This window comes from Pleurodeles waltl, chromosome 2_2 (genome assembly GCF_031143425.1).
Source record: "Pleurodeles waltl isolate 20211129_DDA chromosome 2_2, aPleWal1.hap1.20221129, whole genome shotgun sequence".
Classification (NCBI taxonomy): Eukaryota; Metazoa; Chordata; class Amphibia; order Caudata; family Salamandridae; genus Pleurodeles; species Pleurodeles waltl.
The window spans coordinates 84,576,082-84,588,776 of NC_090439.1; the positions used below are offsets into that span (position 1 = coordinate 84,576,082).

At 39.6% G+C, this 12,695-nt stretch overlaps 1 protein-coding gene across 2 annotated transcripts in view; it reads right to left on the reverse strand.

Annotated features, from left to right (window-relative positions):
- CDH18 (cadherin 18) overlaps nucleotides 1-12,695 on the reverse strand; it is a 2,476,497-nt gene that overhangs the window by 920,986 nt on the left and 1,542,816 nt on the right. For both annotated transcript variants that reach the window (XM_069219481.1, XM_069219482.1), the window contains exon 7: nucleotides 147-314. In XM_069219481.1, coding sequence (XP_069075582.1) covers nucleotides 147-314 — 168 coding nt within the window. The remainder of the gene's footprint in view (nucleotides 1-146; nucleotides 315-12,695) is intronic.

A 12,695-nucleotide genomic window follows, 5' to 3' on the forward strand; every position in this document is an offset into this window, starting at 1 on the left:
GGTCGATATTTAAAAGTCAATATTGTTATAGCATACCTCTCTTAAAGGGTACTTGATCATAATATTTATTTATGTTTGATAAAACACTTTTTCTATAAGTACATATTAAATTGAACTGAATGCCAATATAAAAGAAATGTACGTACTCTGAGGAAACTTGGGGGGATTGTCATTGACGTCAGTTAGGGTGATGTTTACAGTTGTTGACCCCGACAATCCTCCAACTTGTCCGGCCATGTCTTTGGCTTGAATGACAACTGAGTAGTGTTCTTTTGCTTCTCTGTCCATGCTTGGCAGCGCAGTCCGGATCACACCTGTGATGTGGAAACAGAATAAAAAGATTCTTAATTTCATTAAGGAATTCTAGTCAGTGAGCGCCAGTGGCACTAACATCGAAATATACAGTGATTAAATGAAAATGCAAAGTTTTAAAATACTTTGAGTATTTGTGAAAGGACAGCTAAACTCGGTTCAATGCACACAATAACTCAATTTTTATCAATTTTTATCAATCAAGGTGTGATTATTTCCATTCTTCAGAAATTGACACAAACATATACCTCAAAATAGAATATAAAATCTTGCCAGTGAAATGCTCAAAAAAAGTTTAAACATATTCTGATGTAACTCACTCCCTTTTAAACTGTACAAAAACAATTTGAACCGGCTTTCAAATTCAACATCTGCTTAATGTTATATAAAAGCAGATCACGTGACTCAGCATGAAAGCCAGCGACTGTATCATGATAAACAAAATTATATTTTTGATGGTTTAACAAATTCTTTTAACTTACAGTTAAGACACTTTCCCGAAAAATGTATACTCTGAGCAATAAGCTCCAGATACCAACTATCTGTGGACTGCTGTTTTTACTTCGTACCACCGAGTGCAATTTAAGGACAACAGTAATGTGTAATTGTTGAAATAAAGTAAATATTATGAAAAAAATATATTGAATGTGATGTTAGGAACATAAGAACAATCAATACGATGGTGATAATAATAATAACAGCAACAATTTAATTATTTCTTTATTAATAATGCACTGTATATCTCCTTTGGTAACTTCGAAGGTCTAAAGTTTTAGATGAGATTTGGAGTGAAGATAGGGATTTAGCAAATATTCTGCAGCCATCTCAGATGCCATTGCATTCGTGCAGAGGCAGATCTGTTTCATCCAGGCAAATATATGGGATGTATGGTCGAGGAAATTGTTAATACTACAACAACTACTACTACTACTGCTACTTCTACTACTACTAATAGTAATAATATGATACATAAGTTACTTAGAGGTTCCATGATTATATAGATCCTTGAAGGACGAGGCCTAAATAGGGTCATGGAGCTCTGAGGTGAATTGCTATATCCTTATTGTACACATAGATGGGTGCATGTTATCAGGTATAATTGGCATCCCCTTTTAGCCCTGGTGTGTAGAAGGAAGCCAGGTCGAAATTCATATTCCTTTCAAATGCCTGTATGAAGGATTGCGATTTGTGCCTCTTTCCATTGTTGGAGTGATGGCTGGGCCTCCATTTGTACCCTCTTTAGCACTTGTGTGCTGGAGGCATCCGTGCTGCTTTTCACAGCCTTTCCTTCACGCAAGCCTGCCTGGATCATATGCAAGTGAGGCTTATCTGTATGTAGGGTCGACAGTGCTGTGCACAGCCTCTCTTTAACTACTTTACTATTTGCATGTGCTCTCTCCTACTTGGAATAAAATCAGGGAGCTGGGGCCTTAACCCTACAACATTACTGTTCACTTTCAATAAATGTACTTGATTAAATGAAAAGAGACAAACCTACAGCAAATCATAGAGATACTGATGTCTTCTTTGGATTACAATGATATTCATAAGAGGAATACTAATACTACCATTACTAAAATTACTATGACTATTAGTCCTACTACTAATAAGAACAATAACAATGTGTTATTATCATTATTATGGTTGTTGCTGTTGTTATTGTTATTATTATAATTCATGGGAGCCTACAGTTCCTACATAAAAATCAGTCTCTAATTACCTTATCACAGACAACTTGTGACATCTCAAGTTGTCTGTAATAATAAAAAAGATGCTGCTGCTTAACTGTAATAGTATATTACAGTTAATTTGTGACATCATAAAGCATCCTGCCTGAGCATTGGAGTCCCATGACCTTATAAATTAATTCAGCTTTTGGCCTTGTTTCTCTGTATGGTCACAGACGGTGGGTGGCCTGCAATAAGTTTTTAATGTGTACCAGGAGGTAATGTATATTATTATACTAATTATTATTATTATTATTATTATTATTATTATTATTATTATTGTTAGACCTGACAGCCTTAGGGTGGTCACCCCTAACTTTTTGCCTGCCTCCCTCCACTTTTTGGACACTGTTTTTACTGGCTTTTAGACTCTGCACACTTTACCACTGCTAACCAGTGCTAAAGTGCATATGCTCTCTCCCTTTAAACATGGTAACCTTGGATCATACCTGATTGGACTATTTAATTTACTCATAAGTCCCTAGTAATGTGCACTGTATGTGCCATGGGCCTGTAGATTAAATGCTACTAGTGGGCCTGCAGCACTGGTTGTGCCACTCACTTAAGTAGCCCCTTTACCTTGTCTGTGGCCTGCCATTGCAAGGCCTGTGCGCGCAGTTTCACTGTCACCTCGACTTGGCATTTAAAAGTACTTGCCAAGCCTAAACCTCCCCTTTCTCTACATATATGTCACCTCTAATTTGTGCCCTATGTAACCCCTAACTAGGTAACTGCCTGGCTGCCTAAAGGACTCCCCTGACTGCTTTCTACAAAGGACTGCTGCCTTGCTGTTGCCCTGCTGCCTTTCTGAACTCTTGCCTTGCAGCAGAAGTGCTCTCCAAGGGATTAGTTAGAGCTTGCCTCCTGTTCCCTGAAGTCTCAGGACCAAAAAGACTTCTCTTTTTCAACTGGACTCCTTGTGCGCCGAAAACTTTGACGCACAGCTTGCTCCGCAGTGAAAAATTCACTGCACGCCGATCCGGAAAGGCGCCGCTCGACCCCGCAAGGAAAAGATCGACACGACACCTGAGGTGCAACCGGAACTTCGACGCACGGCCCTTCTGGACAACGCCGCCCGACTTCCAGAGAGGAAATCGACGCAGCACCTGCCGTGAGGAAGAAAATTTCACGCACAGCCCACCGGAACGACCCGCAGCTGGACCACAAGCCCAGGATTCCTCGCACAAACCCTGGGGCGTCTTAAAACCCTGCGACCCACAGAGGAGCCCTGTCCACGCACCAGAAATCGACGCACGTCTTCCCCACGTGAAAAATAACGATGCAAGTCCGTGTGTTAAGGGGCGAAACCGATGCACACACCATTTTCCACGCATCTCCTCCTCTGCGGCCCTTTGCAGAGATTTTTCACTTCAAACCAGGTACTCTGTGCTTGAAAGAGACTTTGTTTGCTTTTTAAAGACTTAAGAAACTTCATATCACTTTTCAGTGATATCATTACAATTTCTTATTGCATCTGTTATCGTTTTGACCTGCAAATATCCAGATAAATATTATCTATTTTTCTAAACACTGTGTGGCATATTTTTGTGGTGCTATATTGTGTTGTTGTCTGATTTATTGCACAAATACTTTACACATTGCCTTTTAAGTTAAGCCTGACTGCTCAGTGCGAAGCTACCAGAGGGTGGGCACAGGATAAATTGGATTGTGTGTGACTTACCCTGACTAGAGTGAGGGTCCTTGCTTGGACAGGGGGTAACCTGACTGCCAACCAAAGACCCCATTTCTAACAATTATTATTATTATTATTATTATTATTATTTAAGTTGCTTTTTCCTTTATCAGAATACAGCAATTTGATATCTGTTGTCAAGCTTCTATTGGACCTCTCCTGGAGTTTAGTCCCTCTTTACAATAAAGAGCAACAAACTAACACATAGCATCTTGGCTCAAATCCACATGCTTCGTTTTCATTCTGAGAGTGGATAATCACTGCTGTGCTGACAGCATCTTTTTGAGAGCAAAAGTCATAAAGGCTTGCAATCCACAGTTAGCCATGGGTCTGCACAAACCCACAGCTAAGGAGAAGCTGGCATAGGCAACCTAAAAGCTCCATCTGCATTCCCCAGGTTCCTCAGCTCTGTGAAGCCACTGAAGTAGGGGAAGAAGACTGACGAGATGGTATACCAAAGTCCTACCCACCTTGTCCCTCAGGTCTCTAGAGACCAGGAGAGGTGGTGGATCTATGCCTGCCAGAGATCTGTTTTCTATCTTAGTTTTTCACTACTCTGTCTTAAGATGAGTGAATACTAAAACAAATGTTTCACTGCTTATATGACAGAGAGGAGAGAGTAACTGGATTTCAAATCTGTTGTTTTGTGCTAAAGACTTCCAAGAGAAGTGCAACTTACAATGATACAGCTAAGGCAACTTGTCAGGACACACATAAAAACACCAACAGTTCAAACATACACATCCAACAAAAATATGTAAGGTATCTAAGTGTTAAGGAAGGGCAATAGGATCACTATGCTACTGGTGTTGCATAACAAGAATATAGCTGAGGAGAGTTAAAGATAATTTGAGACAAACATCCATGCCATCACAGTCATCTTGTCATTCAGCGATTAGTCTCTCAGTAGGTACATAGCAATCCAACTATGCCACAATCCTCTCTGACTATATTGGATTTTTATTTTTTTTAATTTTAGTAGAGGCTTCTATTTGTTGGTGATTCAGGGTTTGTGATATGATTGTCCCTATGGCAGTCTTGTCTAGTCTGTCGAGTCTGGGAAAATGTGAACGCAAAGATGAATGTATGCCATCATTCATTTCCGGGCATAGTTTGGTAATTCAGATAGGTTTGTCCAGAGTCAGCCTCCACTACCATTATATGTAGGTGTCCTATGTGCAGATTTTAGTGTTCTTGTTTTAGTCATTATTGGGAGCTTTGGAATTCCCTGGTATGCAGTTATGATGTTAGACCTAACAGGCTTTAGGGTGTTCTTCCCCCACATGTTTTGCCTACTCACCTCCTGCTTGCTGAAATTAATTTTAATTGCCTTTAGAACTCTCTGCATGTTACCACTGCTGACCAATGCTAAAGTGCTAGTGCTATCACCTTTAAATGTAGCAAAATGAGCTTTCATCCAATTGGCACATTTAATTTACTTAGCCATCCCTCGCAAAGGGGCACTACTGCTACTACTACTAGTTGCTACTAGTTGGTCTGCTGCACTTCTTGTGCCAACCACTTAAGTAGCCTATGAAAATGCGTCTCAGGCCTGCAATTGCAGCCTGTGTGTGCAGTTTTAAACTACCATTTCGACCTGGCAAAGGAAATGTTTGCCAGACCTAAACCTACCTTTTTAATACGTCACCCGTAGGCTAGGCCCTAAATATCCCATGGAGCAGGGTGCAGTGTATTAAAAAAGTTAGACATTTACTTGTCCTGATAGTGAAAAACATCCTAATTCCTTTTCATTACTCAGAGGCCTACCACTCCCATAGAATAAAATTGGGCTACTCTATTATATTTAACAAGTGCTAACGTTTGATTTGGAACTGGTAGAAAAGTCAGGTTTGGGCTCAAGAATTGTAATTTAAAATCCTCTTTAATGTTAAAGTCTGATTTAAGTCACAATACTTAAAGTACCAGGTTTGGAGAGTTGGCATATTCTTGCCATCACCATTTGGTGTCTTCAGTCTTTGTCTTGGGTCACATGACTGGGTGTGGTTGGCAGTTGGTCTTTGTGTTATTCCTCCCAGAGAATGAGACAAAGGGGGACTATGTGTTGGCAGAATGTGCCATCTCTGCCAGGATGGGAGAGGCAGAGCTGTTCCCTGCCCCAATCACATTTTAAAGTGGCTGCCTCCAGCAAACTCACAAAGAATGTAACACTAGCCACTTGTCACCGCAGACCCCTTGAATCTTGGGCAGGGGAGGTAAGGACATTCCAGAACCAGATGTGGAGGGATGTCTATAATTTTCTCCTACTTCAAAGCTGGAACCAGGTATAAATATTGGACCCCAGGACTAAGTGGTCAATACAGTCTTGGCCCTGTTGATACTACAGATAAAGAGTGCCCTGCTGCCAGAGGACTGTTCTGCTGCTTGAGTCCTGCCCTGCTCTCTGAGAACTAAGACTGAACTTGCTCCCTTCATCCTAGGCAGAGTGATGCCAAGGGTCAGGGGGCTGACATGCTGTTCTCAGCTACGGAGACACAACAAGACCCTGAGGCCTCCCTGCAACAGCCCAGCTTACCTGCTGCACTAGACCTTCCTGTACCTGCAAACAGATGTGCCTGAGCACTGCTGGTCGCTGCTGGAGTGACTTCTTGATCCCCAAGAGGTGCCTTCTCAGGTCCTGATCCCTTAGTTAGCATCAGTTGAGCTCCTCCTGTGAAGCAAATGAGAAATCCTGAAGTGTTGGTCTCTTTGCACCCACAAATGGGCCCATTTACACCCTGATCTTGCTGCCTGCTCTGTCTGCCAATGCAAAGCTCCAGTGAGCCTGGCTCTATGCGCTCTAGCTTTCTTCTATGTCTTTCATTCAGTTTTGATTGTCTTCATTTACTTTTTTTAGTAATATCTCTTTCATTTAATTGGTGAATCATTTCTATATTTGTTATTAATTCTAGTTTTAGCCCAAAGTCTTGTAATTGGTTTTAGAATATTTTGACTGTAACCTTCCTGAAGCAAGAACATTATTTTCATAACCCTATGATTTCATCTTTGCTATTGCTAAATTGCAATTGTAAGGATAATTGCATTTATATAGCCCTCTCTACCCCTGATGAGGTGTTGAAGGACCTTTCAGTGAGTAGCATGCTACTCTGGAATGGAATACGAATTAGTGGTGGATCAGTATAGGGAAACATGAGTTCATTTGAGTGGTCTCTGTTAGGTGGATTGAACAGGATAAAGGAGGAATGCAAAAGGGAAAAATCTGGAAAGTGTTCTTTAGAAGATCATAGCAGAAAGATTAGGTTTGGGATGAGTAAAAGAAGAGATGCGGGAGGGAAGAGTCCCTAGAAACAGATGATGGAGATTATACTAGTAAAATTAGGTTTGCAATGAGTCAAAGGAGGTATACATGAGAGACGAATTGAGAACCGATTGTTTGGGAGATCGTAGTAGTAAAATGTGGTGTGGGGTGCTCCAAGGAGGGACAGAGGAGGGAATAGTATAGAAATGGTCTTAGGAGAGATCATAGTAGTAGAATTATGTTTATAATGTGTCAGAGAATGGAGGTAGAGGACATATAGAGAGGTATGGGGTGAGACATAGATTAATGCATTGCAGAGAGTCAACATTTTTATTTCTACAGTTGGAGTAAAGAAATAAATATATAGGTACATAAGTGCATGGAGCCGGTTTAAATGCATAAGGAAGAACATATATTGAGATTTAAAGTTGCATTTTATAAACTAACTTTCAAGTGTTGATGTACTTTAGGTTAATTTATTTGTGAATTTGTATTACTAATAATTTTTATCTATTAATTTATATTTTAAATTTGACAGTTTCCTCAATTTTCCAATATTAATGCACTTGCAGGTAAAATACTTATGATCCAATGTACATACATATTATGATAGATAATTAAAACAGAGACCCCTGAGCATCTATTCAAATAATATATGAAAACTATGCAGAGACGTGTATATATGATAAGCATAGAATTAAATATATATATATATACATATATTTCGTAACCAAGTCCCGGAATGCAGGTGCTCCACACAGCGGTCCTGGATGGGTTCCGAGAGACCCTAATATAACCTTAGACACTCCTTCCAATATCAGGAGAACCAGGACACCTCCAATATGAAAATTAATATATTTTGAAGATATGTGGAGATTTGTAGTACAATGAGCATTTTTTACTACAATAGTATTTTGTAGTGTTGGTGTTATTTCAATGTATATTAAGATATGGAGAGGTGTTAGTTTTTTATTATGAATGAAATTTGTATGTCCACCCATTTGGGTTAAGAAGTCATGATGCACTAGTAGAACGAGGTCGTTTATGTATAACATCAGAAATGATATGTTATCCTCCAGGACAGTTACTTGTGAATGTATATGCCCACTTGGGCAGTACAAGATACAATGGTAGTAATTGAGACATGGGTTTGAGTATTAAATACTTATATGAAATATTTTATAAAATATATTGGATTTTAACTTGATAAAATATATATAGATATTTCTACTCAAACGTCATGGAAATGAAATATTTAATATTTAATATTTAATTGTAATATTTAATTGAGATATTTAATAATTGAATTATTTTATAAATTTGCAATGGTGTATCAAATATTTATTTATTATATTTTCTACCAATTGTTTGAAGAGTAACATCATGAGAAGTAACTTTTAATAAGTCTTTTGATAATGTAAATCTTATGAGGGATATCAGTGTGATTTAAAAACTATTTAAAAACTATTTAACATTTATTACAGTGTATTAAGATTGAATGTGCACTTTAAAGATGGCCACCACAAATACGTGTTCTTCTGTGGGTGTATTAGGATTTGTCTGTTGTTTATTTTTATTTTTATTTTCACTCTTATTTTTATTTCTATGACCAACTTGGGCTGTATATATGTGAAGCACTTTATTTATGTGATGTCCATGAGTAAGGCTGTTGCCGAAACGAGTTGGATTTTGTGCTGAAATAAACTGAATTTTCATATTGGAGGTGTCCTGGTTCTCCTGATATTGGAAGGAGTGTCTAAGGTTATATATACATATATATATATATATATATATATATATATATATATATATATATATATATATATATATATATGTATGTGTATATATGTGATATATGTGTGTGTGTGTGTGTATATATATAATATATATATACAATATATATATATATATACACATATATATAAACAAATATATATATATATATATATGATGACATGCTATAAAAAAATTGATCCAGACCCTACAAAGTATTTACAAGTTACAATACAGCAATGCTTAAGTATGTGGGAGGATCGGGACATCATTGACCCAGAATAAGTGAAGTATATGACAGAAAAGCATCCTGTTATTCCTACTGTATATCGCCTGCCTAAAATACACAAAAGCACAACCAACCCCACTGGGAGACCAAAATATGAGTCAAAGGCTCCCTGATGGAGCCAATGTCAAATTACAAAGAATACTTCTCGGCACCACTTGTGTAAGATTTGAACTCTTATCTACAAGATACACCAGATCTATTGAAACATTTGGGAGGTGTTCCTTGGCATGACACATATAAACTAATTACAATGGATGTGGTGTCATTATACACAAATATTGAACATGATATAGGTATCAAGGCATATGACTATTTCTTACAACAGAGTAATATTCAATACTACCAGTATAATGGTATGCTATTGGAAATTATAAAGATGTGCTTGACTAACAACATCTTTGTGTTTAACAAGAAAAATGGTACAGCCAAGGGATTTTCTTTTTCTCCTAATTTTGCCATTTTTACAATAGTCTGGTGTGAGCAGCAAATAGCCTGGTCTGAAGTAAATGAGGTGTATGTGCAAATAATAGTCATCTGCCTTCGATTCATAGATGATCTTTTTGTGATCTGGGAAGTAATGAAACTAGTATTCCAAGAATATTTTGTCTGATTAAACAATAACACTGGACATTTCCTTTACCTTAGAAATAACCAATACTATAGTGACAGAAATATATCTGAGTAAATATCAGTTTCAAACACACTCTACGCAGAAAAGCAGATGCAACCAACTCGGTGTTACATGCGGACAGTTTCTATCCACCCAGTATGAAATGGAGCATTCCGTATAATGAGTTCCTCAGGAATCTGCTCAGAGCCCAGGCAGTACGAGCGTCATCAAGAGACTACTGCAAAGAGATTTGAGCTTAGAAAATACCATCAGAGGTGCATCATAAAAGCAAAAGAAAGAATGAGGGAGATCTGGAGAACTGCTCTCATACATAAAAAAAAAACCGAACAAGCGAATCCCAAACAAAAGGTGCTAAGATTCATCACAACTTATTCATCAGAAACAAGGGGCATTTGCAAAGTGCTCACTAAACAATGACTAGTACTAAAGATGGACCCGATCACTGGAAAAGTAATGAGTGATGACCCATGTTAGAAATGGGGTCTTTGGTTGGCATTCAGGTTACCCCCTGTGAGACCTGACAGTCTTAGGGTGGTCACCCCCAACTTTTTGCCTGCCTCCCTCCACTTTTTGACACTGTTTTTGCTGATTTTAGGACTCTGCGCACTTTACCACTGCTAGCTAGTGCTAAAGTGCATTTGCTCTCTCCTTTAAAACATGTTGACATAGGCTCATACCCAATTGACATATTTAATTTACTTGTAAGTCCCTAATAAAGTGCACTGCATGTGCCCAAGGCCTGTAAATTAAATGCTACTAATGGACCTGCAGCACTGATTGTGCCACCCACATAAGTAGCCCCTTAATCATGTCTCAAGCCTCCCATTGCAAGGCCTATGTGTGACGTTTCACTGCCACTTTGACTTGGCATTTAAAAGTACTTGCAAAGCCTGAAACTTCAATTTTTCTACATATAAGTCACCCCTAATGTAGGCCCTGAATAACCCCCAGGGCAGAGTGCTATGTAGGTAAAAGGCAGGACATATACCTGTGTGTTTTATATGTCCTGGTAGTGGAAACCTCCTAAATTTATTTTCCACTGCTGTGAGGCCTTCTCCTTTCATAGGCTAGCATTAGGGCTACCCTTATATACTGCTTGAGTGGTAGGTTCTGGTCAGAAAGGGGTAGACAGGTCATATTTAGTATGGCCAGAATGGTAATATAAAATCCTGCTGGCTGGTGAGGTTGGATTTTATATTACTATTTTAGAAATGCCACTTTTAGAAAGTGAGCATTTCTCTACACTTAAAATCCTGTGCCTTACAGCATGTCTCAAATCCACATCTGGGCTGGGCTGGTTGACAGCTCCTTTGTGCATTTCACCCAGACATCCACAAACACAGGCTGCTCAGTCCCACCTGCACACATCTGCATACTGAATGGGTCTTCCTGGGCTGAAAGGGTGGAGGGCCTGACACTTACATTTCAAAGGACAGTGGCCTCACACAATGAACTGCCAAACCCCCTACTGGGACTCTGGCAGACAGGGTTTTACTGAAAGAGGACCTTGTGCACTTCAAAACCACTCTTTGAAGTCTCCTCCACTTCAAAGGCACTTTGGTTATATAAACTGGGACCCTGACCCTACCAACATAGACACTTCCTGGGACAGATACTCTGAACCAGATCCTGCAACCTTCCAAGAGGAGCTGCCTGGCTGCCCAAAGGACCTCACCTGGACTGCTTGGCTGTGAATGACTGTGGCCTTGCTGTTGCCCTGCTGCCTTGCTGGCCTCTCGCTCTGCTGAGAAGTGCTCTCCAAGGGCTTGGATTTAGCTTGCCTCCTGTTTCCTGAAGTCTCAGGGCCAAAAGACTTCACCTCTGCAAAGGAATGCCTTGTGGTGCTAAACTCGGTGCACAGCCTGCCAGAATCGACAAACAGCATGCATAACTGTGAAAGAATCACTGCATCGCCAAACCAGAACGACGCAGCCCGGCTGCCCGAGTGGAGATCCACGCAGCACCAGAGTTGCACACAGTCCACTGAATCGACGTAGCTCCTGCCGTGCGACAGAAATGCTGATGCATCGCCCACTGGATCGACACAGTACCTGTGACTCTGTCCTGCATGCTCGGGATTTCCACTCATCGTCCCTGGGCATCAAAAGACACTGCATCGCAAAGAGGATCCAAGCCTGCATGCCAGAATTCGATGCAAAGTTCTTGCGTGTGGAAAATAAACAATGCATCACCCTTCGTTTTCCTTGCATACCCTCCTCTGCTGGTCTCGGTGCATGTAATTTTGACACATACCAGGTACTTTGTTCGTGCAAGAGACAATTGTTTCTTTTTAAAGACTTAAGACTCTTCTTATCATTACAAAAGTGATATTTCAACTTGTACTCAAATGCTGATCATTTTGACCTTAATTCACTCAGATAAATATCATATTTTTCTAAACCTGCATGGCGTGTTTATGTGGTGTTTTCACTGCGTTATTGCATGATTTATTGCACAAATACTTTACACATTGCCTTATAAGTTAAGACTGACTGCTCAGTTCCAAGCTACCAGAGGGTGGGCACTGAATAATTTGGATTGTCTGTGACTTACCGTGACTAGGATTGTGGTCTCTACTTGGAAAAGGGTGTATACCTCTGCAACTAGAGACCCCACTTCTAACATCCCCTGTTCAAGCAAGGACCCTCACTCTAGTCAGGGCAAATGTGAAACACACCTGGTTAACCTTCACTCACCCCCTTGGTAGCTCAGAGTGCTAGGTGTAAAGTATTTGTACACACAGTAACTTAACAAAAACAATACAAAATGACACAACACAGGTTTAGAAAAATAGGAAATATTTATGTAAACACAACAAGACCAAAACAACAAAAATCCACAATACACAAGTCACGTTATCACTGAAAATGCAATAAGAGTCATCACCTAATGTTAAACACACACTAACACTGTTAGTGTGAAAATGTACTGTGGGTGCGTCATATATAACCCAGCTCGGGCGAGTGTGCGTCAAAAAGGGACTTGCGATGCGTTGATTTCACTCATGAGCGAGA